We start from the raw sequence: 26,642 nt of genomic DNA, 5'->3' as shown, positions 1-26,642 counted from the left end.
TACATATGACTATTTTAGGAATTGAGGGACATGGACATCCTGAATCTCAGCTGTGCATGACTGACAGTGTCTTTTCTACCTCATATCACTTAGCACTGATATTCTCTTAATTTTATTACTCAACCAGACAGAAGTATTAAATGGAGTTTCAGAATTCTTTATTATGATATATGCTTTCCAGTAACTGCCTCACTTATTCTCTGATCACAGTGGGGAAAAAAATCATCCTCCTGGGTATTTCCTGCTTGTAAGAGTACACACCTCTTAGAAATGGATTTTGTTCTTTAGCCTTTTTTTGTTTCTGGTTGCATTTAGTTGGTCTCAGGAAAATGTGCAAATCACTGTGAGTGCTCTTCAATTATTTTTACGTTTCCCCCTTGCTTTTAAGGAAATGCACACATATTTTTCTATTTCCTCTTTGCTTTTTATTTCTCTGTAATTTCCCATTGCGCCCACTTTTTAAATGCATTATTTTCAGACTCCATTCTGCACACATATGAAATAAGTTACATTTTGTTCAATGCTAGACCTAAATTTTACATTTACCATTAACCTGAACTGTTTCTCTTAGACTGCGTTAAAAAATCTAGAGTTCAGAGTCCTGTCAGCTCTGAGCTGGTAATTCAAGTCTTAGATTTGTTATAATCACCAACAGTAAATACTGTATCCATTTTTAGAGAATGATCCAATCTGCTTGTATTTCCTGATCTTTCTTCCCATTCCTTTGTTATGATATGTTTTCTGCCTCTTAATTGTTTCCATATGAAATGGCCTCAGTCAGAGCAGTTGCAATGAATTACATTCATTTCAAACTGTCAGCATTTTGGTCACAGCAGATAACCACGAGCTGGTTACTCCCTGCCTACAGTAGCACTCCTTAAGGACAAGTAGTAAGTTCTGCAGCCTTGTTAAGTGAGAAACAGCAAAGACCAAACATCACAGGCAAAAGACAGCTTAGTATATGTGATTTATGTCCTTTTAGCCAATAATATCGATCCCATTTTTGAATTCCGCACAGACATAAAATTTTACTTTCCTTTCATTGTAGCTGAATAGCATTAGGGATCAACTTAGGTTCTCTCCCATGAACTGTGTTTAAAACATCTTTTTTTCAAATAACTTGGGAGGTGCCTTTTATGTTTTCAGTACTGAGCCTGCTTTATTGTAGTATAAATCCAAGCCTCTTCATCGAGGCAGAAGGCTCTGCTGGTTCTTCTGCATTTCCACAGCTCGGTACAGGGCTAGATGCACTTAACTAGGAGGTGTGAAGGAGCATCCTGGAAGAGATGGAAGCTAAATATATTCTGCTACAAGATTTCTTCCATTCCACTCTCCACCCCCAGATCCCAGAGACTACAATGGCTTATGCAGGGTTTTACATATGCAGCTAATGGTGGAGGGAGGAGAATTCCCACGAATAAAGAGCTTTAGGCCAGTACCAGCACAGCACACAGCTTGAATTGGTGCTGGGGTGGATTCTGAGGGAAAGCAATCCCATCACTGCTTCCAAAGAGAGGTCCTACACAATTATTTTTAGGAAAGGATCTTTGGCTAGGAGATTCTTCCCTACAGCTTTGATATAGGCACCTGGACAAGGTGAAGAGGGGATGGGATTTCATCTAGATCCCCTGCACTTAGTGTTTCCTTTTGCTTAGCTCCAAGGGGCTAAATTTGGGGAGTTTATTGTGTTTCAAACCACCCTCTGACACTCAGCTACCTGTGAATTACATGGCCTGCAAGTCTGAAGTGCCATGGCTAGTCCTCCCGAGGCCAGGTGCCTGTTGACACACTTTTCATCTCTTACAAGAGTATCACCTTATATTTGTGTTTAAGGAGCCTAACTCCATAAAAATACAAAAGAGCAAACAAGAGTTTCCTTTCATTTGCCCCTGATTCTACACTTACATAATTCTACTAATTTCATTTGCATGAGAGCAAAACCAGACCCCTAGTCTCTTGGTAGAAATGATTTTACAGGGCTGTTATCCAAACCAGAAGGCTGAGCAGGAGTCTACTTCTCATGCACAAACTACCGCAGCAGAAGTGACATGCAAAATAGTTATTTTATTCCCAATCTACCTTTCTGTGCATGTTTATGTATGTTGTGTGCAGTGGGATGGGAGCAGAGAAGAACAGCTGAGCAGCCCTCCCTTTTCCACACGTGATTGTCTAGCTCACTGGTTTTATCTCCAGGTACACAAAAAGAAATGAAACCATTAAAAGGGATACCTGCGAGCTGTAAACTCCGAGGGCAAGAAATTACTTTTGGTTTGACAGGTTTGTTGGTGAATTACTTATTTATGTAGCTCAATAGATTTAATATTAATCACAGATGAAAGACACAAGTTAAACATGCTTTGCAAACACATGCAGTGCCCTCTCATTTACTCAAGAATGGGTCAACTTAAAACTGCTTCTTGTACGGCACAGATAATCAAGTGGGAGAGCTGAAATAAGGACCAAATGAAAGCAACCCAAATTGCTTTTTTAAGTCTCAAATGAGTATGCTGTTGGAAGTGCTATAAAAGATAACACAAAAGAGCCAGCTAAAAATCGTGGCTCAAGCTCAATTTTTTGCAAGCAATCATAAATCTTAACTTCAGCAGCTTTGTGCTCATCTGGGGGCACTGGACAAGTGAAAAAAAGTTGACCTCATCATCATGTGAAGTTTCCTATTCCTGTCCTAAGTTGTCATTGGTAAAAGCCTGCAGCAAGAATTCCAGTTGTAAACAGCGATGTGCTGCCAATGTTTCAGCCAGCGTAGCCCGCATTTTTTCCTCTCTGCAGCTGTGTGTAGTGCAGATTGTGTGTGAGGGGCTCCATGGATCCAGAGGAGAAGGATACAAACCAGCCCTCCTGGCCCTCCCTTCTTTTGCTTCTCTGGCGAAATATAAATGTCCTTTTCCAGGTGTAATTAAAGAGGGAGATGCTGTAATTTGGCAAATGGACTTTGAAAGTCACAGGGTTTTGTTTCTGTGCAATTGCTATGGAAATAGGAGCCCTTGTCCTCTCTTGAACCCACTCCAACTGCACAGCATAAAGATGCATCTGTAGGTCTTGCACCCTCATTCTCAGAGCTTGCAATGCTTGTCCAAACCATCCTTCTGGGAGAGAGGCAGGATGCTTGATTTTTGGGTGGCTGGCAGAGAACCATATGGGTGAGGTTGCAGCCCTTCCAGCAAGAAGATATTCCTGAAATTTGGGGTGAAATTCAGCTCACCCAAACCACCATGGGTTAGACTTTGGTGCAGAGCTGAAGGACATGATGCAGCAGAACAATTAGTTCCCTTCCAACACATCTGTCAAAGGCAGCAGGCGTGTGCTTCAGCATGCAGCTCCCACTCTTACTTGTGGGATGGCTCCCTCAAATTTAGTTTTTAAAAAATGGGGATTAGCAACTACCTATCAGCTATCTCACTACCTGCCCGATGGTTTTCTTTGGTGCAATTAAAAATGCCTCCAGAATGTATAATAAGAGTTAATTGAATTTTTAAAGCATCATGTAGACAATGTACATCATGTGGAAGAACACACTTGGGCTCTGGTAGCCCATGACTGAAACAAAAAGAAAAAAGCTCTGGGTAAAGGAAACAAGAAAAAAGAGCTTTGAAGAGAATTTCAGGCATAGTAACCTCCCTTTAAAATGTGTCTGTCCAGTCAGTGTCTTGGAGAACCTTGAAAATGTTTGGGGTTTTTTTTTCTTGTTTTATATCCTTAAAAGTATCCCACTCAATTTTTTCTTTACCCCCAGGCCTAGTCAATGTTGTCATTTAAACAACCAAAGGACCTCTTCTAAACAATGGAAAAAAAAGTGTTTTAAAACTGCGCTAATACCTATTTCCAAAAATAATTGAAACTGCTGTGGTTGCAGGGACACGAGTGATGCATTTTGAAATAGGACTAAATGTTTATTTACATGAGAGAGCATGCTAGCTCTGGTCTACTGAGAAAATAATGGGCATTAAACCCTATACAGCATACAGTCCACTGAATAAAAAGTAGATTATTCTTTAAAAAGAGATCTGTGGTTTAGGGATAACAACTCACTTTGAGACTTAGTAAAAGAATAACTATTTTGGTAAAAACTTATCTCTTCTGATTTTAAAGCTCTTTTAAGGACTTACTGTAAACAATGAGAAGGGAGAATAAGTCACAGCAAGCAGCAGATTTATTGTGCCCTATAGAAAAGTATCAATCCAAAGTCTTCTCTGTGTCACTGAGTTGATGTAGGGAAGCCAGTGGTGGATTTCCTCCAGGCAGATGATGTCCCCAGAGGTAAGAAAGATATCTCATTCCCCCACCTGCCTTCATTGCCCAGCGAAGGAGATGGCACGAGAGGTTAGAGGCAAAGGGATGCAGCCTGAGCAGAAGAGGGCTGTGATACTTGACTGCTCGAGCAGCTAGCACTAATTTGAGCAGCCCAAAGGTCACGACTATTTATGCAGATAAAAGGTCAATGGCGAGCTGGCATGTGGCTGCAGGCTATCTTGGTACGCACTTCACCCGGAGCACTGATACAGGCTTCTGATTCACAGTTTGTCTTTCTGCATGAACTTTCAGGCCAAGCTTTGGCTGGGAAAAAAAAACCTCTGCCATGGGAGTTGACACAGTTAGAATCCAGATGCAATTTTTTGTGGCTCAGGCTCATCTGTAGCTAAATCAAACCTTTGAATCATTATTTATAAAAGCAGCCAAATTCTGTACTGTTTGCTCAGTATTTAATCAGCCCTTGTGTGCATAAACTCCTCTGAAAGTGTGCCTGAGAGCAGAGAGAGGAAAAAGTGAATAAGATGCTCAGGATGTGACCTGCTGAAAGAGAGCCAGTGAAAAGCCTACTGAATTCAACAGAGAGGTTCTTCAGCTGCCAGTGTGTGTGGATATAAATCCCTTTAAACACGTAGGACCTTAGCGCACAAGACTAAATGACATGGCTTGAATTTACAGAACAGTTTCCATTTAGGTGAAACAATGTCTATTTGGGTGAAAAAGGGAAGTAGATATACTATGTCTAATCTAGTCAGATTCTACACTATCTTTGAAGTTTTATAGTCAATAAATGCTTCATCTTGTACTGTCATTAGAAAATTAAAATATATTTTAACCTTCAGTTTCAGCAGCTGCCTGCTGCACTGACTTTAACCAAAATCCTTTTGCTTTCTGCTGCAAGTCAGTCCCATATGCCCTGATCCCCAGTAGGAAGTGTGCAAAATATTTTGTGACATTTCACTACCCCAAAAAAAGGTAATGAGAAAGTATCATTACATTGACTTGTTTTTCATCACAGAGTTATTTGGCACTATGCCCTAATTAAAGTTGCAGCAATAACTCTATTATAAGCACTCTTTTGCCTCCCCCGGTAATTTTTTAACTGCAGTTGCCTATTATTCTGTCATTTTTGCTTGTTAATAAAGAACAAATATGTTAGGATGAGACCCTTCCATGTAGAAAAAGTCACCAAAACTAAGAGTCTTCAGATATAGAAAAGTGTATTTTTCTTCCAGCCATCTTTTCCTGTCAAAATGGAGAATTACAAAGTTCTTCCTTGACCACTGTCTTCATGAGGGGAAGTTTAAACAGTTGCTTGGATGCATTTTGTCAAGTTTATTTTTTCCATTATACCACTTCTTCGCTCCATATTTTGTGGACTTGGTTTTGGATGAACTGAAACCAACCCATAACAGTGGCATAGTCTGGTTGGGAGATAAACGTATTTTGTCTGTGTTTTCCCACTGAAAATGGCAAAATCCTGGCCACTGAGCATTTGCTAGTAGCTTCTCAGTCATATTCATCAAACTGCAGAGAGTCTCCATTCTAGACTGAGGTTCATTCCCACGTAAGCACTGTGATGATAATCATTGGGTGGTGGTTCTCATGGCTTCTGCCCCATGTGTGGAAGAGCAGATAACTCTTGAGGACTTTCTCTTATTCTTACAGCTTATCAAATGAAAGAAAAAGAAGCCTTTGAAGAATCTGAAGACATTGAAATACATTCTGCAATTTCCTGGACTTTTTGCTACCTCTTGTAAGTGTTATGATATTATTTCCAGTCCCTGGAAAACAGAACTGTACTATAGATGATGACTGTGGGATTTCTGTTATGTTGGACCAAATACAGGGTTTATGCTTTCCTTCCTATTAAGGCATTTTAGCAAATGAAACACAGAAAAAGCAAGATCTTCTCACAGTGTTGAGGGCCATCTATTCTTGTACTTCAAGAACATGGTTTAGAAAGGGGATCTCCTACTGCCTCTGCCCAGGCAACCTTCTCATCTTCCAGAATGATATGCTGGTGAAATGAAGACCTACAGCTATGTTGTCCTCATAGGAGCACAGAAAATGCAGGTTTATGGACAGTGTTCCATCAGAAATCCTCATAAAATGGAAGCAGTTGTTTATTTCTTTAAAATAATTAAAAAAAAAAAAAAAAAGATTGTCAGTCCCACTGACTTTTTGCTCTTAAACCCAGTTTAGAGCCTGTGATTAGATCTTGCATCTTCCTCCAGCCTCTCTCAGTTTTATGGGAGTGCACCCATCTACTTTTTTGGACTCTCCTGTCTTGTTTCATATTAGTGAATGGTCACAAGATAGTTAAAGGGTCAGCTTTAGGTCACCTGAATCAGCTTTACAACATCTAGCCTCAAGTAGGGGAGCCATGTAATCCCCACAATAGAGCTCTGTGTCTGCTGGCTGCAAACCTGAATGGCTTCTTGAGAGGGTCTGGCAGTCTGTGGTAAGCACCACACTGCTAGAGCCACCTTGCTATCCCAATCTGAGCTACCTAAATGCTGATTGGGATACACCTGTGTTGCCTTCAGCATTGACACAGCTACGGGCATATTCTGAAAGCGGGTAATACAGTTCCTTTTGCCCGGGACTCAGACCATGTAGTGCTCTTGTCTAAGCACTTCCTACAGAAACTGAAGTGTGGGAGGAGGAATCTCCTGTACTATTTTGTAGAGGAAGAAGTGTCATCCCTGTAATTTATGGGTACTATGTAGTCCAGGTGTGAATCCTTCAGGGATCAGGCACAAGGGACAGGATAAGGTTTTCAACATGCAAGGAAAAAGTGCAGCTATTCCCACAAGCATGTTTATATTAGAGAAGCTGTCTTCCATCCAACACCATCCATAAACCTCTGTTTTTTAATATCTGCTGCTGTCATTTATATGAGGCAAAGGTACTTGGATGACCAGTCACCCCAGCTCCTCAAGGTTCTCAGTATTCTGGGTTGTTTGATCAACAGATGATCTCAGGATACCAGAAACAGGGATGTCTCATTTAGCACCTTAAAATTTTGCACACAACTACATTTTTCCTTGGGAAGGGCTGAATGGGCCTACCAAGTACATATGGGTGGCTAAGTATTGATTTACACCCTAGTTTTATCACCCAAAAGTTGGAACTGGGGATAAAGGCCTTTCTCAGGGAGTCAAGTTCTCTATTACAGACAAAGCTGGAAAAAATCAGACCCATTATGCAAAAAACAGCCATGAGCTATTTTCCTTCTGTATGTATCAGTTAGTTAAATGCTAAGTGTTAGTACTTGCTGTAGGTAGAGAACTTTTTCTTCTTATCTCAGAAAATCACTTATAAAATTTGCAGTTAATTTCTAATTAGGTTGTTCAAAATATAACTATAATCTTGAGGAAGCAGCTACAGCATTTTATACCATTGCACTGCACTCTGTCTACATCAGTCTGAATGATCCATTAAAGTATTACTAAAACGATAGAATAAATTGCATTTTAACAATATTAAATATACCACAAAGAGCAACTGTGAAAATTGCTGGCATATGCAGCTCATCTAACCTTGGAACTCAAATCGCTTTTCTAATTTGCTGCCATAATCTTGAATCTGGACTTCTATAAAACTATATTTCTGTGTTGGGGGAGGGGGCGGGGGGAGAAGCAGAGCAGACAAGCATCGACAAATCTATTAAATTACATACCAGAGAGAGAAATTATCACATTAAAAAGCCCGAGTCGGTAGAGCTATACCTGACCATTGCAACAGAGAAATTACCGTCAATTCCCATTATTGCTCTGTCAGAGGTGTCAGTGGCAGCCCGTGCCTGTGGCCGGTCATTTGATGTATTTCCCTGCCTCTCGTGGCACATGCAGGCTGCAGAGAGCGTCAGCTGGGCTGCTGGAAAGCAATTCTGCTTCTCCAGGCTACTGAGAGAGGACCTCAATATACCTGAGAATCTGCTGGTTTACCTACATGAGAGTGCCAACAACCCGTTTGTGAGAAGGAAGAATTCCCCCCTCTCCTATTAATTTCACTGGGATGTTCACTTTAATGCTTAGTAATGCCACTGGAAGTGTTGGTGTAATTTCACGGGTAGTGTAATTGCGAGTTAACTTCGTGGCTGATCTCTTCAACAGATGGAAGCAGGGTGGGGGTGGTGATGAAACCCACAGGAAATGGGTGCTGCTGGAGGAAAATGCAGATGGAAAAAAGGAGACACATAAGAACAGAGAAAGGGAAGAGAGAGAGATCAGGGAACCAGGGGGCATAAGAAACATATGGCAGAGGGAGGATGCTCTGAATGACCACTTCTTCAGAGAAAACTGAACACAACTAAACAGAGTATGAAGACTTTAATATAAATCACAGACACCAAATACTTAATTGGACATTAAAAAACCCAAATGGTATGGTGTTCAGATTTTCTGGGACCAGACATTCTTGCATTCAAGTCCCTGCTCCTCAGCAGACACTTAGGCCACAATTTAAGAGCCTCCATTTTATGTATGCTGTGGGCCTCATGTTTTCTACAGCCTCCATGCTCCTGAGACTCCAGGAACAGGACTGAGGCAGAACTTGCTGTCTCAATACAGCCCTTCCACATACTTATCATCGAATCTCTCAGGACCAGCTTCATTCAGAAATGTTTATAAACCTCATCTCAATAGATTCCTTGAGACTTGGCACCTGAGTAACCCAGCTGTCACAATGTTTTGCCTCTCCGAGGTACTGTGAGGATAAAGGACAGATGCTGAGGAAAGGGCCTGGCATATCAGGCCCAGCACCATGCACCCGTGGGCGTTTTGTTGCCAGGACCCAAGCTAATGTCTCCACAGGAGATGGTTTTGCTCCACACAGACACGCCAGCACTCTGCTCTTCTCTGCTCCAGATTTGAGGGTGTGACATGCACTCACCCTGAGTGCTGCTATGCCACTTTTATCCCAAATCTAGAGCGGGTGATGAATTTTTTTGGTCAAGAACTTGTCTGCAGTGATTCGCACCTCTAGAAATGTAAAGAAGTTGGGAATGTCAGAGGAATCCTTAAAACTGAGCCAAAGGGGGCACTGGGGAGGAGGAAAACTTGCTTGAAGTTCATCTGTCTGCGTGGAGGATAGCCTGACCACGGGTGGGGATTTGCTCCTGCTTCCTGTGGCAGAGGTTGGAGGGGCCGTATGTAACAATAACCTTGTCAGTCATTGCTTTCTCGGGAGAGTATTTTGTTCACCTAGGTACTCAATACATGTTGAAAAAATGTTATCAGAGTTTGCAAAGACAATAGTTCAATGTGCCTGATTTGTGGACTATAAATACACTAAGAAGAAAGGAGGCCTAACAAACTAGTGTATCACAAAACAGTAACTGCAGACTGATTTCTGAAGGCCAAATTTAAGTACACAGTGTTGTTTTCTGTATTCCCTATGATCACAAAGTGAGGAAGAGAGGTGAGAGGCACTGGGCTCTGTCAAGGGGTCCCCAACTATTTTAAGAAATCAGGTTTTGTGCTGGATTGGGTATTTTTTTATTCTCCCCTTTTTTACTGAGTTCAGTGGACACAAGACTATCCTGAAAAGAAAGCAAGTCTGAGAATTTCCATTAATATTCAGAGGGAAAAACCTCACAAAATTTCTGTTAAAAGAGTTTGTTCATGCCAGCCCCTCCCAAGCACATCCTATTTCAATGGCCTATAAACCAAAGAGACTGCAAAGAGCAGAGATGACTGAAACCTTTTTAGTGTGCAAAGTGAGAGCGATTGGTCTAGTTTTTGTAGTAACAGTGAGTAGATAGGTATAAAATACTGTATAAATACCAGCTAAATAATTCCTTCAGTAGATATGAAAGTAGGTAATTTGTATTGAAATGTGACTGGTAATTTGTATTCAAACTTAGGTCAGAAAACTTTAACTCAGGCCCCCAAAGTTTAATAATGGATTTATCATCCCAAAAATGAGTGTTGTGGTTTTCAGAGATGGCAGGTAGGTTTGCTTTCACTGAACTCAACCAACATTGCAGCTCTTTGCTGAATTGTCCTTGAAAATATATGTGCAAGTTTGAAAATTGTGTCTGGAGCCATTTGCCCAAATGCATCTTACAGAAAACGCTGGTAAGACTCAAGATTTTGGCACAGAATTTCTGGCCACCTGTTCTCAGGCACAGGATTTGGGCGTACACGGTTCCTAACAGGGAGAAACAGGAAAAAAAAATGTCTAATTGGGGAGTTTTAGGTTGGACTTTAGGGGAATTTCTTCACAGAAAGGGTAATTAGACATTTGAATGGGCTGCCCAGGGAGGCGGTGAGGTCACCGTCCCTGGAGGTGTTTGCTTTAAGCAAAGGCTGGACAATGGCCCTTGGTGCCACGGTCTGGCTGACAAGGTGGTGTTCGGTCACAGCTTGGACTCGGTGATCTCAGCGGTCGTTTCCGATCTAATTGATTCTGTTAAATCTGTTCTTTTAAACAACGCTAACAAGCGACGAAGCATCTCTGGCTTGCAGCGCAAGGTTGGATATTTTTTTTTTTTTTTTTCTGCGCTGTGCTGGATGCGGAGCGAGTCTCATTTAGTAACTCTGTGTGGGTGAGGCTTTCCCGAGCACAGCGAGATAAAGGCTCCAAACGTTCTAGCAAAAGCGGCCCCAGGGACCCCGTTCGCCCTGGGTGCCCGGGGAGCGGGGCAGTGGCCGTGCCCGGGCCGCCGTGGGTGCCGAGGGGCGGCCCCGGCCCGGCCGGGCCCTCACGCACTGCGGGCGGGGGGAGGGGGAGCCGCGTTCCCAGCCCAGACTGTGCATGTCCGAGTGACGCATTGCAGGTACGAACCCACCAATCAGCGCCCTCCTTACGGAGTCCCTGCACTCCTCGGCATTTTTTTCCTAAGATCCTCTTCCGCCCGGGGAAATAGTCCCTCGCCCTTCCCCCCTTCCTCCGCACCCCCGCTCCCCTCCGCGCCGTTCCACAAGCGCAGGGCCCAGTTTTTCCCGCACCGCGTCCCTTCGTGCGCCCGTGCTCGGGGGCTCGGGGGCAGCGGGGCCGCGCTCGGGGCGCGGGGGGGGCCCTGCCGAGAAGGGCGCGAAGGGCCGGGACTCGTTTCGCAGCTCCGCTCGCTGCCGGGGGAAGCGGAGGGGGGAGGGAGCGGCGCGGAGCGATCCGGGCGGGCGGTGAGGCGGTTTATGAGGCGCCGGCGGCGGGCGGGCAGGGCTCAGTGTGAGGCGAGCCGTGCAGCGGGCAGGTCGCGCAGCGTGCGCCTCGTGCAGCTCTCAGCTCCCACCGCACCCCGCAGCCAGGCCGGGCCACCATGGTGAGTCCCTGGGTGCGGGGCAGCCGCAGGGTTCGGCAGGCGCCGCTGCGGTGCTCGGCTTGTGAGGCGGAGGGTGGGGGCGGATGGGTTGGGTGCGGGGGGGTGGGTGGGGAGGTTGGCTGGTGTGGGGCGAGATCGCCTGCAGAAGGGCGGGTGGGGGAAGGTAGGGATGCAGGCGTCCCTCGCTGTGGCCGAAGGGCTCGGGCTGGTGCGGATGGTCCCGCTCGGAGGCGCCGTGTGCGTGGGAGGAAGTGGTGGCGGCGGCGGATGAGTCCCGCCCGGGTCCCTTTCCCGCCCTGGGGCGTTGGTGCGGATTCAAATCCAAACGGCCCCGGGGTCGGCGGGAGCGCCGTGAGGCGGCGCCGGGCGTGTGCCGGGGGGAGCGGCGGATAGCGGTCCCGCCTGGGAGGGCACCCGGGGCGCTGGGAGCGGGGCAAGGAGCTTGCCACGATGGCATCGACTCGGCGCTCTTATCGCTTCCCCCCATCCCTCTCCCCGGCGTGTGCGGCTGAGAGTGCCCGGGGAGGCAGCCTAAGATGTCCGGCTCGCTAGCGAGGTGTGCTGTGCCTGGTCATAATAATGCACTGCGGAGCCCTGCAGCTTCTGAGCAGCATGATGATGAGGGGCAGGCTGTGCCTCACTGCACCATCGCCCTCCTCGCTAGACCTGTTGTCAGCTCGCGTTGGAGCCCCTGCCGATCCCGTGGTAGCGCCTTGCTGTTGGTGGCTATGTTGGACAAGGGATTATTTGTGTTCTTCTTTTTTTTTTTTTTTTTTAAATCAATTTTGGCTTCTCGTTTTGGTCACTGCAGAGGACAGTCCTGCGTTTTTAATTTATTTTTTTAGTGATGCGTTTAGGATTTTAATCCGCTGTCGAAATAAAGCGCGTTTTGTGGGATCGGAGAATTCTTTCAAATTCGATCTAGACGCTGTGAATTTAGTGTTTGTTTTTTAAAAAAAACAACAAGTGGATAATGAGAAACTTACAAAACCCAATTTTGTTGCAAAAGCAGCACCAGTGATCACTTAGGGCTATCTTTGCATTAAGATATTATCTCTGCATTAAGATAAGTATTGTGGAATTGTCTTTTCATTCATTACATGCTTCCAAGGAATCAGATCCCTGTCAGCTCGTCATGTCTAATGTGAACGATGGGTACTTAAAATTTAGGTTTTTTGAAGTGCTGTTTCTGAGCAAAGAAATTAGTTGAATCGCAGCCTGAATTGGTTCTTTTTTGAATTGTGAACCTGTACAGCAAACTATCTCTAAAGGAGGGGGGAAAGGCAATGGATCTAGCAGCAAAAGACTTACTGCATTTAGTCATCATCTGTAGAGAACCAAAAATGGAGTATCTTCAAGCAGGGTCTGTGTTAAAATGGGTGTGTCCAGGAGGCACAGTGACACTGAAAGTGGTTATAGTTCATCCCGACAGACCAGACTGGCTCAACCTGTGACTGAATGTTGTCCAGTACTCCCCATGGTAGATAAGGCAGAATGGTCTGCTCCTAGAGTAAGCGAACCTACCATAAGCCTAATTTTAGTCCGCGTTTGCTGGTCTGTCTGGTTCTTGTTCTGCAGTTAGTCCTGCCAGAACAGAACTGTCCCTTCAGATCCCATGAGTGTGAAATACACCGAAATGCCGAGTTTCAGCGAGGAATAGCGTCTGCGATTTGCTGGTGGCTCTTTATCAGGCAGTGTTAGTCAGCCCTGTGGAGGATCTCCCAAACTGGTTACTGCAGAGCAGCTACGGCTGTAATGAAACACTACCTCTAGAGGCTGCATGTGCCACAGAAACCGCCGCACACACAACAGCTCCCCTGCTTTCCTGGGAGGTTTAGATTCTTTGTCAGGGCCTCCGCACAAACCGGGGGTGGGGGGATGGGAGCTACTGCAGTGAAAATGAAAGTACTGCAACGTGAATCACGGAATGCCGTGTCAAATCTGTGATGGCATCAAAGGAGGTTTTCGGGTGGGTCTTGGCCGCGATAAAGGGCATGTCAGACCTTCAGCATGAGCGCGCTGCAGTCAGCATTTTAACGTTTGGATCTGAATTTGTGTTGCCTCGATCAAAGTGTGCACCGTGTCGCAGGTATGGTGTACGATTATCTAGCTTAAATTCTGGGCACAGAACTCCAGGAGGCCCCTCTCGGAAGAGCACAGTGGCCTGTAAGTCGCACGCATGGTTTCGGGCTGATAGCCCTCCACCTGGGTGGCACGGGAGGCAGGGATCTGGCAGGCTGCTGGCTCCGCCTTTTACTGCTGTTGCGCAGCAGTCCCTGCAGAGCCCAGCACTGCAGAGTGCAGATGGTGTTTGTTCAACCTTGCCCCACCTCCCCGCTTATCTTTCAACTGCTCCATACCTGTACCTTCTAATAAGCTTTCTGCTCTCCTCAAACAGTGTACCTCTTACGGTACTATCAGAGCTTATCCAAATTCATGGTTAGGATGTTTTAAGTTTCTGGAAGCGTTAGAGGAGGAAGAGCTTGAGAACGTTTAACAGCTCCCACACTGCTATGTCATGTCTTCATATAAAATTGTTTGTATAAAACAGTACGTGACTTAACTTGGTAACCCATAAGTACTGACCTAAATAAACTAGATTCTTGTTGCTTAAATCTGATCTACAGCTTTCTGTGGATATAAATGTCTTATGGAAATGTAGCACATCATTCTCCTCACTCGAATAATAAAAATGTAAATAGCATGCAAAGGTAGGAGCCTGTTTTAATGAAACTCTCCAGAGAAGTGAGAATCTGTTAGGCTTCTGCCAAGTGACCAGCAGAAAACTTCCGTCCCAAATCCTAGGGTCAAATTGCTGATGTTCTCACCAGTGTTGCTCCCACCCTAGTCTGTTTTTTTGTTCACGTTTTTTTGTTTTGTTTTTCAAACAGTAGAGCCTACATGGGGATACTTCCTATAGCAGCTGAAATTTGGGCAAGTGGAATCTATAGCTTCCAATACCCATTGGCTGCTAGTTTAAAAGTTGCTCAGCAGGGAGGTCTTGGTTCTTAAAGTAGCTGAGCCCCAGGCAGTCTGAGAAAGAAACTGATTGAGGCCTTTGTCTTGGGCTGTTTTTGTATTGTTTTTTGGTAAGCAGTTTAGCTCTTGTATGACTGCTTGAGTAGCTGTCTTCCCTTCAGTTATAGGAAGAATAACCAGCAGCTGGTAATTTCTAAGTTCGTATGCAATATAGAAATGTAATTCAAATTGCAATTAGTAAAGTAAAAATTGACAGGTGGTGCATATACCTTTTTCTAAGTCTTCCCTTGACAGATGGTTAATGTGTAGGGAGACTTTGGTGGGCACAGCTAGTGAGTGAACATTTTCCTGTCAGTATTGCAGTAATTACAAAAAGGTTGCTGCTGAAGTGGTCACAACAGGAACAAAACCGAAAAAGCAGTGTTGAATTTAGGCAGTGAATGTTTCTTCTGTATTTTAGCTTGGGTTTCTTTATTCTTCAGTGGGGTACTATGAAGTAAAAAGTTCAGGAAGCTTCCCCAAAGGAAGTGTGTGGCATTGTCACTGCAATTGAATTGAAGCTATGCAGAATTTGCGTGAAGAATAAGCTGACTTGAGAACCAAGGGAAAGTGTTTCTACAGTCCTCAAACACCTTTATGCTGTCAAATCCAATTGATCCAAAGCTGGTGATAGATACAATAGAGGTATAAACTGGGACCTACCCAACTGATACAGAAATTATGTCTTAGACCACAAAATCTTTTCTCTGCTGGCCCTGTTAACTACCTGGTAGCTGAGTCAGTATAGACAATGGTCTGAAAAAAGTCTACACAGCTACATTTCATTGAAATGACTGGTTTGGGCTGAAGCTGGTATCTTGTGTTTTATGGCCAGGTCTTGGACATAAAGCTTCAGGTTCATCAAGGGATGATTTAATTCTAACAAAGAGTATATTCTTCTAATTTTACCATTGAAACTTAGCAGAAGATACTAGTCTGCCTTAAATCTCGCATTTGGGGGTTAGTACTACATTACTTAGACCTAAAGTGTTTAGTTTGAAGCTGAGGCTGGTGGTGTGCTGTGTAAATGAGTTTTTAAAACCAGTCTGGAGGGACCTCTGTGCCCTGAGCCTTGCTAGTGTTGCTTGGGCAATTGATTGATAAAAGCGGTAATATTTTACTTGGGTGTAGCAGATATTTCAGGGTCAGGAAATGAGAATAGGCAACCAGTTTTACTTAGCAAGCAATCCTGATGACTTTTGAGCTGTATTAATTAGAACTATTTCAGAATGCTACAGATAAGTCATGAAGAGCAGCTACCATATTTAGAGGCTTCTACAAGTCTTATTTTGCCTTGAACTTTTGCTGCAACTATAATCATATTCTCTTTTATTGCAGGCTGATCAACTGACAGAAGAGCAGATCGCAGGTGAGATTTTTGTGCTGTGTTGCTACTCCTTGACCTGGCACATCTCTCAATTCAGTGACAGTCTTGTGTTACACAAGATATTTTGCTGTCTTGGATACTAAAGTAATATGGTGGAATGTTTTGATATGTTACCTAAGTTTTAAAGGCTTGTCTACTGTAAAAGCACCATCGACACAATGAATGTGAAGTGTAGTTAAACAGTCCTCACATTTTTACTGGCTGATAGACCTGTGACTCTTCATTTTTCTCTCATGACTACAGAATTGTCCCAAATGCAAACTGAAAGGGGGTGGGGCAGGGGGAGGATAACAGGTCTCTGGTGGAGGCTTGGAATCTGCAATACTTTTCTAACAGAAGGCAGAAATAATGTACTTTGCTGTCTCCTGTCAGCAGAGATGTTTCAGAGTGGCTCTTGTTGATGACAGCAGAGACTGACTTCAAGATGACAACTCTTGATATTCCATATTTGGAACTGCATTTTGTGCTTGGACACAGGTGTTGTGTGTGTGCTGTTCTGATGGTCTGGCACTTGCTCTGAAATGCTTAAATTAAATATGCATCTGTTATATCTTAGTATTAGCCCCTTAAACAAATGCTTATTAATGGCAAAAACTTTGTGTTAGCGTGACTGCTGCTCAGGCAGGCTGCACAAGCTCCTGTGTTTCTTATTACTCTCTGTAGACTTATTTGAACTTCAGTAATTGATGTGACTTAAAGCTGCTCATGCAGAATTCAGCTTTGCCAAAGACATTAAAGAACTTCAGAGTTTTGATCTGACAAGTGTGTAGTGTTAATACTAGAAAGTCTTAGTGTGCATAGCTGTCGTGTGAAATTATTTTAGAGGATGTTAGAGTTCTGCTAATCTAATAGTACCAGGTCAGGCATACAAATAACAACCTCTAAGAGATACTACTATTTAACTGTGGTGTGTCTTTTATAGACACTGTATTAAACAGAAGTGTCATTATGAGCTCGTTTGTTTTTGCCATAATTGCCAAATCTGAAGTGTAAGAACATTCTTCTGTAGCTTTTAGACTTTAGAAGCTTGCTTTTACTCAAAGGAGACGGAAAAACCTTAGTCTATTTACTTGTTGCCATGGTACTGTCTTGCGAGTAAGCACAAGCCAAATTTAGTTCCACTTAAGATTTTATTTATTTTCTGGAACTGGCCTACGTATCTTAAAGGTTTTGTGATCAGTTTAGTTGGAGCAGCTTTATCAATTGTCACTGCTGTCTTTTCAATAGTGCATCATTGTTCTGGTTCTTAACTGTAGAAGCTTTATTAGTTGATGTAGCTGATTATGGAATATAAACAGGAAACTTATTACCTTGTGATTAGTGCAAATTTTAGCTATTTATTTATGATGGTGTAATTCTTGGAATAAAAAGTGAGTATTGATAAGCCTGTCATGCTGGAATAGAGGTTTTCATTTTGCATGGAAGGAATAAAAGCGTATCTTTAGTGTTAGTGTTCAGTGTAAAATGTCCTGCCGCTTTCCAGTTCAGTTATTGGTATTTTATTAAGCAAATGTGTTTGCAAGGAAACCATAAACCATGAACCTCAGATATGAAGACATGAGCCCACTGGTGGTCTGTTAGGGAACTGTCCCCCAGTACTGCTTAGGAGGGGCTGCACCTGGTTAAGCAGTCTGTTTAGTTCTGCTGCTGAACGCCAGCCAGTGTCTTCCCATGAGAACTTCCAGGTAAAATTTGTGTGTTCTGCAGACTGTGGCTTGGAAAACTTGAGCCACTGCCATTATAATTGAGCTTCTCTGAAGATACCTAGCTTTTGATTTGAAGATAAACTTAGTAAATGGTACTGAAAGGTAGTGACAACTTTCCCTTTCCTAAATAAAAGGCCGGAATACTTAATGCAATCACTTTTCCTGGGCTTAAAATCTTCCACCTCTGCTGCAGAGCACCAGAATAGAGTTGTTAAAGATTCAAGATGTTATTTTCCATGTAATTCATTAATCATACAGGACTGGAGCTCCTTGTCAGTGTAAGAAGGGGTGAAACTTCCCAGAGTTTGTTCACACAAAAGGCTGTTTTTTTGAAAGCTGAGTAGGTACAGAAAGTGAATACTGGCTGCAGTTGCATTCAGTAAGAATTAAAATTACTAAGTCCAAGGGCCATCCCTTTGGTTAAGCATTGTAATCAAAAGATGCCTTTGTCCCAAAGCCAGCTGGTCTAGTGAGCTATCCTTCCTTCCACAAGACCTCAGGGTTCTAACTGGGTTCTGTGAACAAGTAGGCCTATGTATGGTGTTTGTTATGTCGTCTTCCTTTAGTGTCTGTGGTTCTCTGTGGGGGATCTGTCCACAACAGTGATTTAAAATTCATGTCATAGTAGAAATAGACATGTTGTAAGTGTTGAGCTCCTGGTAGCTGTGAAGAGAACAATTGACGTTCTCCTATAAAAGTTCCAGGCATAGCTTGCTAAACTGTGCAAGAGTGGGAATGTAACCCTGGTTCACTGAACATATTAGGTCACTGAAGACTGCTACTTCATCTGGAAAGGGCATGTGGTGTAGAGATGTCTCAGAAGCTGTGGTTAAAAAGAACATTCTGAGCTAGGGTGTTGGAGTTGGAATTCCCTTGGATTAGCCTTTCTTTCATGGGGCCTGGAAGTAGTGTTTTTCTTGATGCAGGACACTTTTCAGAGGAAGGAACCCTTGTAGCCTTACAAGAGAGTTTTCATTTGCAATTTGGTATGGAGAAGTGGAATGGAGAAGATTTGTTTTACATGCTACATGGAGTCATAAAGTGTATGAGGGGTGTTTTATAACCTTATGTTGCAGGAAGCCAGAATTGAGTTGCTCACTAAACTTAAGAATTTCATAGCTGCCTTCACTAACCATGGCTGCAAATCTTCCAAAACTGTGCTAGATTTCTCGTTTTCATCTAAACTGTATCTGCGTAGGTTGTTATTCCTTTGTTCTAATTACTGGAGGTGGTTCTCAGAAGTGGTTAAAGAGGTATTTTAATTGTATTCCTAACTTGATTCAGCATTTTAAATGGGAATATGCTGCTAATCTTTGACTTGCTTTATTTTCTTTATGGTTATGCTTACGATTTATAGCTGGTTGCTTCTTAGCCTACAGCACCTTTGAGTGAAAGAAGGGTAGAGTTGCCCTTGGAGTGGTTCCTTTTGAGTGTTGAGAGCACACCACTGAAAAGCCCATTTTTGTAGAAAGCAAGTCTTAAATTTTTTTTTTTTTTTACACAAAATTTTGAGTATTACTACTTCTGAGCAAGGTCACTGCAATAGTGAGAAGTCTGCTTCATGGTTGGGTTAGTGATGGTTGACCTTCATGTGAAGGACAAAGTAGTTAACAGCTAAACCTTTTGAATAACACTTGAGCACTTGACTCTTCATGGAGACTCAACTATTCCTTTTGAGGTCCTTCCGTGATTGACGGTGAACTTCTGTACTAGCCTTGACCTGAAAGCCTTTCCTTCCCTGGTGTAAAACGTATGTCCTGATAAACACATTTGTTGCCTCTAAGACAACTGAAACTAGCCCCGAAGACTGTTCGGAAGTGACTAGGTATAGGTGCTTGGTGATTATACAGTACTGGCTTCAAACAGTTTTGTTTGGTCCTGTGGTAGCCTTGCTCTAGTTCTTACGGGCTGAACAATGGGAGCTGGCTTTTGGAACACGTCAGGCTGTTAGATGTAGAAGAGCAGGGTGTTTTTTCCTGGGGCTTGATTGTGGTCTGGTGTTATAGCTGCGTTGATGAACTATAAAAAAAACTATTTTTGTAGTCTCATTTTTAACACTTAGCAGCTTTTATTTACCTCAAGGGCTTCAGAGGATGAAGCGGATGAAGTAAGACTTTATGCAGGTCATGTGAAAATACAGTTTCTACTGTGACTAATTCTCGTCTGGGAAACCCACCATCTGGAATGCTGGCTACTTGGAAATGTTGAAAAAAACAATACTTGGAAGTATTTCTGATGCAGGAGTACCCTTGAGCTGACGAGTAGTCCAAAGGCATGATATGATCTTAGGTGTCTTAAAAGCTGTAAAAGGATCTGAACTCTACAAGTTAAGATTTTCATGTTTAACTGTCGTGTACGAGCCATTACAGCCCAGTGAGCTGGTTTAACGTCCGTGGCCAAAGACAAACAGATGGCATGAATTAAAACCAGCTCCATTTTTGGACTGGACAATTAAACATGTTATGCTTGTATTAATATTCCTGGCTACAATACAGCCATTGTAGGGGGTTAAGAGGTAATGTTGAAACACAGCTAAAGCAGCTTTATAACTAGTCAGAAACACTTCTGTGAGTGCTGTTTCAGGATGCAGTAGGGCCAAAGCAATTTTCTAAGCAGCTTTTCAGAAATGAAGGCTCCAGTGACTCTCCTCCTTCAATGACTGTGGTAGCATGCACTTTCAGACATCTCTGTCTAACAGAAGTGATTATAATCATAGAATTAACTGGGAAATGAGAAACTTGCTTTTATTTTGGTCTGACCATACGATTTTCCATTGGCTCATCTCCTCTATTAGTAATAAAAGTGCTGTTAAGCTCTAGCATTTATATTTTAAGTACCACTTTTCAATTTTCTCATGTAATTCCATACAATTTTTTGTTGAGATACAGTTCCTACCAAGAATGTGGATCACTGTAGTTCCAGGTAGCTATTTCAGCTCTGTGTTAGGAATCCTTTTCAAGACAGATAGTAACAAACATCTGAGTACTTCTGAAATGGATCACCTGCGGTCTTAATTTAGGTCAAAATGTGGTTGATTAGTAGACTGGTGGGTAGTTTTTCAGATGTTGGTGCTTTGATGTTGGCATTAGTTATACTGGCTGAGCAGTATACCAGAATTTTCTTACGAGAATGAAATCAAGTAACTTAGAACGGTAGGCAGCAGTGGATTAAGTTAACCTTTCAAAGCTGAAGGGATTAACTTTTTTGTTGTTGTACAGAATTCAAAGAAGCTTTTTCACTATTTGACAAGGATGGGGATGGTACTATAACTACAAAGGAGTTGGGGACAGTGATGAGATCGCTTGGTCAAAACCCCACAGAAGCAGAGCTACAGGATATGATCAACGAAGTAGACGCTGATGGTAAGACTTTACTAATAAGTAATTTAATAAAGTGCATGAAACACATTTTTCTAACAAAGTGATTGTCTTTCAGGCAATGGCACAATTGACTTTCCAGAGTTTCTGACAATGATGGCAAGAAAAATGAAAGATACAGATAGTGAAGAAGAAATTAGAGAAGCGTTCCGTGTCTTTGACAAGGTACTATAATGTTTACCTTAAATATTCCTTTTGAGAAAACTGTCTGACTTCTAATGTGCTTCCTCACGAAGCTGAGGGGTATTTGCAGTCCTGTGTCATCTGGAACCTCTAGATTGGCCAGTCACCCTAAAGTTCAGTCTACAGTGGTACTATACATGAAAGTCAAATGAGGCGTCAGGATAGTAGCGGGTGACACCGTTTAAGGTACTACTTGCTATGATACTAAAATATGTGTAAACAACTGGCTGGGAAATTGTTTTAAGTACTTCAAGTGTTAATATTTTAAATCTTTCACGTAGTCTTTGCTAAGTGAATTGCTGAAAGAGTCTGAAGTTACTCGTTTTACTGAAGATGCACCCTTGAAAACATATGATGTGAAATACCTTGGGTGTTGGAGAGAAAAGTCATTTGAGTTAGTATACACTGGTACTTCAATGTTCGGTGTCCCAGCTAGCAGGGAATATGTAAGAGTGGTCTCTGAAGGCCTTGTGGCTTTGTCCTGGAATCCTGTTAAATAAGCATATCAAGTAAGTAGCTTCTGTTCTAAGAAATAACCACTTGAACCACAGTCACATAATTTAATAGACATCTGTCACCTAAGACAGTTGCAAAAGGTGCCGGTTGCATTGTCAGTGGTATAAAAATGTCTCAGAATAGGACAGCCAAAGTAGACTATATTGGATAAGTTGATCTTAAAAAGTCTTTTAAGACTAAGAGATTGGACAATGCTGGAGATAGGTTTACAGCTCTCATTTGCCTTGTACAAATGCTAGTGGTTAAAGCTGTGTTAACTTCTTAATGCTCAATTTGCTCTGCAATGTTCTTAAGTTATAGTTAAGTCACTAGGCCTTAGGCAAGTGTATTCCAGTGTTCCTTTTATCCCTCCCAGGATGGCAATGGTTACATTAGTGCTGCAGAACTCCGTCATGTGATGACAAATCTTGGGGAGAAGCTAACAGATGAAGAAGTTGATGAAATGATTAGGGAAGCAGACATTGATGGTGATGGTCAAGTAAACTATGAAGGTAAGGAGTTGTTAACTGATTTTTTTGTGTAGCACTTCTCATGCTGGTGCTTGTGTGGTCGCTTATAGCCACACCAGGTTTAAATAGCGCAGCTTTCAGACAAGTTCATCTGAACACGTAGTGTTCCTTTAAGCTAATGTTCAATTAGTATGTACATTGTGTACCTCTAAATGGATTCAAGTTTGAGTGTTATTGCTGCCTTTGTGCCAAAGGCAGAAAAAGACTGTTCAACTGTGCAGTATAAGAATTAACTTCCTAAATCTAATGATGTCTAATGACCATTAGAATAAGCAAGTTGTCAGATGTTCACATACTGCTCTGTTCACTAACGAATGTTGATCTGACTGTAGGAATTCACTCATTTGTCATAAATGCTTTTAAAATTGCTTACTAATCAAAGGGGGAAGGCCTCTAAAATACGCAGAAATGTCAAGACCTTTAGAAGACCTCTTGAATATATTTCACACAAATCATCTGTAACTTATTTCTATTTCCTCCATTCTTTCTGGCATTGAAACTTAAATGAACTAATGCAAGCAGGAGGAATTCTTTTAGACAACTTGTTTGCAGCTCAGACACACTAAGCTTGTTTTCACTTTAACTTTCCCAACATGCTGTAGAAGTAGTGATGAGGGTATTTTGAGATAATACCTGTACTGTTTCTGAGGTGTAGGTGTGCTTTTCCTTTAAGGCCTCTTTGACTGGGGCCTAAGGATGAGCATTCATCTGTGAGTGAAAAGTCATTTTTATGTACAAGGCTGCTGTTTCATCACTGCACTTATGCGTAGACTGTTCAGAGACTGGCACTGGAGAGGATCAGCATCCCTCTTGTTTCCAGTTGCTCTTCTGAAACTTGAGCAGCCAATTAACTCCTTTTAGGTTCCCAGTTCTCTTCATTATTGCATCTGAAACTGTGTTCCAGCACAATAAATGAATCCTATTTTGTGGGTTCTGACTTACAATGTGCTGTGAATAAGCATTGAAGCAGTTGCTTAAAGACAGGCAAAATAGTACGAGTTGGGCTGTTCTGCTTTGGAAAATAAATATTCAACACTGTACACCTACTTATTGTCACTTTAGTGTGATTTCTACTCTTAGTCATTCTTGGGTATTTTGTCCCCATCTGTAAGTCAGTGGACATGAGTAATGTATTGTTCTGGAAGTAAGGGTGTTCCCTAGTTCACCGAGGGACCAACTTTTATAGCCATATAGGAGGGGTTTAGGTGTGATTGGTGAAAAAGGGGATGGTCTTGAAGATGCTTCTTTTGACTATAACTGAAAACACAGTTTTCAAACAGTGTTTAGCACCAGTAGGGTCACGTTAGAGATCTTGCCATTCAGTTTCTTCTCTGAATAACTCATGCAACTACTCTTTCCTTTTACAGAGTTTGTACAAATGATGACAGCGAAGTGAAGACGTTGTACAGAATGTGTTAAATTTCTTGTACAAAATTGTTTATTTGCCTTTTCTCTGTTTGTAACTTATCTGTAAAAGGTTTTTCCCTTACTGTCAAAAGAATATGCATGTATAGTAATTAGAAGGCCATTCCTCCATGTTTTTCTCCTTTATCTTACTGTCATTGTTCTGATTTTTGGAAAATTGATCTAAGTAACAAATGTTGCATGTGGCTTACTCTGGATATTTAAGCCCTTCTGCACATCTAAAGTTAGATGGAGTTGGTTAATTGAGGGAACATCTGGATTGTCTATTAAAGAAGTAGCTTTCTTTAGGAGACTTAGGTATGACTAGTGTGACAAGTTACATAAAGTAAGCTAGGGTTTACCATGCATTAGCAATTCCTTAGTTAAAGCAACATGCTGGCTCTCGTTCTCTAGTACATCAGAGTTTATTCCCCTTTCTGTGATGGAGGCTAAGAACACTTGTGGTAAAATGAGGTTAATAGTATCTGTGATGTGGCTAATGCAGTGTAAAAGTCATTCTCCTAGCTTACTTCACAGTAACTTGTTTGTGGCCATACCTGTAACATGTTGTTGAAATGTGGAGTCTTAACGTTGTGGACGATTGACAGTCAACAATATGAAACTTAAGTTGCACTAATGCAAAACGGGTGATTTATCCAGGTACTCGTACACAAGTTTTTTTTGTACTGCTGGTCCTGTACCAGAAAACATTTTCTCCTCTTGTTACTATGCTTTTTAAACTTTGTTTAGCCACTTATTTTAAAAAAAAAAAAATCTGCTTATGGCACGATTTGCCTCAAATCCATTCCAAGTTGTATATTTGTTTTCCAATAAAAAATTACAATTTACCCATACTGTTTCAATGTATCCTTGAATTATTTACAGGAATTGTTCAATGCAGTTGCTGCTCTATGTTTCAGTATGTAGCAGTTTGGTTTGCTTATGCAATGGATTGGCTGTCTTAAAATAGCTTGGAAGGTGAAAACTTAGTCCTTAAACTCTGGCCCTTAATAGTATTGTTGACTTGAAGAAGCTTTCTTACTAGTAGTTTAAAATGTATTTTACAGTCTTGTGTGGAGCTCGGTGCTTCAATAAACTTACCGTAGTGACTGGCTATGCCCACTATCTGTAGACATTGTGAACTGGATGTTGACCTAGTTCAATAGTTGACCTAAAATTAAAATTCCTTGTTCAGACAACTAAACCTGTTTGCTTTCTTTTAATTATTTTGGAGTTTATTCCCTGTCAGCTGCTACATCGGGGTAACTTAGTCTCACACTTGGGCTTTTCTGAAACTGCCATGTCTGAGTTGCCATTCAGGATGCAGCCAGCTCAGAGTACAGAAGGAAAACGTTCTCTTACTCATTTGTTAATGAACATGATTGTGCTTCTTGCACTAGTTTCTTGTCAAGGTTTAAATTTTTTTTAAAGCAGAAAACAAACCTGGTTTCGACCAAGGACAAATCCAAGAACTCCATGCCAGAGGCTACTCGTGCCTATTGCCTCTCTACTCTCCTGGCAAGAACTGACTTGACCTTATATATGCTATATGGTTATCTTCTTCGGGGATTCTGGTGGCCTTTAAACAAAGCATTGGCCCCTGCATCTGGTTACCCTTACTGGTCCCAGCAGAGCTGTTACCTAATGTTTTAAAACTGTTTTAGTCATCTTTGTCTTTATGGTTGCAGTGAACATGTAAAATGAGGACAGCTGTTCAATCTGAATTCAGGAACACTTAATCAAATGTTTATGGTCACTGATCTTAAAGCTCTGCTCTCTAAGGACTATGAACAACTCTGCTGGCTTTCCAAAGAGGCTTGTCAAAAGTATTTAGATTGCCAGCATCAGAATTCCTTAAAGCTGTTGTTTGTGCACTGGCAATCTGATTCAGGAAGCTTATGCAGTCTAAATTTTCTAGCAGTTAGGGTTTCCCTTCTATAGAATAAGTGACCAAACCAACACTACCCACCTAGTCTTCAGCCCATGGTCTAGGAGCCTGGGGACAAGACACAGGTGTTTAAGCTGGCACAGGTTGAGGAGAATTTGGCAGAACCATCAGAAGAACCACTTGAGATTCTGAGTTGCTGGAGTATTGGAAGCCTCATTTTTGGAGGTAAGTAAAGCAAACAGGGATCTGACAAGAATTTGATTTTGCCAGTCTGGTGTCTTGACTTTGAGTAGACTGAGGATCACACTTCAGCCTATGCAAGCTGCTGCAGCTCCGCATGCTTGTGGAAGCATCTGCGGTGAAAAGGAGAGGGCCCTCTCCATTATGAAAGACTGCCCTGGCCAAGGTCTTTGTCTTTCATAAAAGGAGCGGGTGAAGAATGAGTGAGAAGGCCACCTTTATTTATGGCCACTTTAGCTGCTCCCTGCTTGGAGTGTTTTAGTCACAGGAATCAAAGCTGCTGGTTTTGTTTAGTTTGTCTGTGTTGTTGTTATGTAAATGAAATGCTTAATTTCTAGGTCAGTATTGAAGTCTTGTAGCCCTGTTTACGTAATTCCTAAACTGGGGAATGGGGGTGGTGGATTTCGGTACTGGCTGCTAATGGAAGGATGTCTTCTCAGGTACAGTGGACCAAGTGTGATGGGAGCCAGTGGCACTGGTCACGAACCTTTTGGCTGAGGTGCGCTTCCACATCCTTTTGCACTTGTGGGTGGAACAGTAATCCCTGGGTCACTCTAGGCAGATTTCTGGATATATGTGTAGGAATACTGAAGTTTCAAGCTCAGCTTCTGATAGCTGTACAAGACAATCCTTCATCCTGTCTGATGCATATGGTGGAGGCTCTTCAATTCTGTATACTAGGAAAAAAAAATCTTTGGCATAACACTGCAGTAAAATGGTTGTTGATGTTTTATTCTAAACTGGGCAGTGAGGTGGGAGATCTTAAACCTAAAGAGATGGGAGGCCTAATGGGAGATCTTAGGCCTTCTGCATTGAGCAGAGTTGGACGAGGTAATCTGAGAATCACTTATCTTGGCACAGACCTCTTGAGAAGT

The 26,642-nt window shown here is 42.3% G+C and overlaps 1 protein-coding gene across 1 annotated transcript; it reads left to right on the top strand.

Annotated features, from left to right (window-relative positions):
• The first annotated feature begins 11,389 nt into the window (after nucleotides 1-11,389).
• On the top strand, nucleotides 11,390-24,843 carry CALM2 (calmodulin 2). The gene is made up of 6 exons (XM_050314955.1): nucleotides 11,390-11,539; nucleotides 15,896-15,926; nucleotides 20,869-21,012; nucleotides 21,086-21,192; nucleotides 22,082-22,217; nucleotides 23,603-24,843. Exons 1-6 carry the CDS (start codon nucleotides 11,537-11,539, stop codon nucleotides 23,629-23,631), a joined length of 450 nt encoding a protein of 149 aa, XP_050170912.1. The 5' UTR covers nucleotides 11,390-11,536; the 3' UTR covers nucleotides 23,632-24,843.
• The last annotated feature ends 1,799 nt before the right edge of the window (nucleotides 24,844-26,642 follow it).

This window comes from Myiozetetes cayanensis, unplaced genomic scaffold, assembly GCF_022539395.1.
Source record: "Myiozetetes cayanensis isolate MyiCay16 unplaced genomic scaffold, myiCay2020 scf2-11, whole genome shotgun sequence".
In the NCBI taxonomy this organism is placed as follows: Eukaryota; Metazoa; Chordata; class Aves; order Passeriformes; family Tyrannidae; genus Myiozetetes; species Myiozetetes cayanensis.
Note: the sequence above shows the minus strand (reverse complement) of the source record. Positions and strands in the feature narration are given on the sequence as shown.

What these genes read in the sequence shown, in the direction of transcription:
- CALM2 (XM_050314955.1), top strand. An exon ending in CAACGAAGTAGACGCTGATG is followed by an intron (nt 21,013 to 21,085) that starts GTAAGACTTTAC and finishes ATTGTCTTTCAG; the next exon opens with GCAATGGCACAATTGACTTT. An exon ending in CGTTCCGTGTCTTTGACAAG is followed by an intron (nt 21,193 to 22,081) that starts GTACTATAATGT and finishes TATCCCTCCCAG; the next exon opens with GATGGCAATGGTTACATTAG.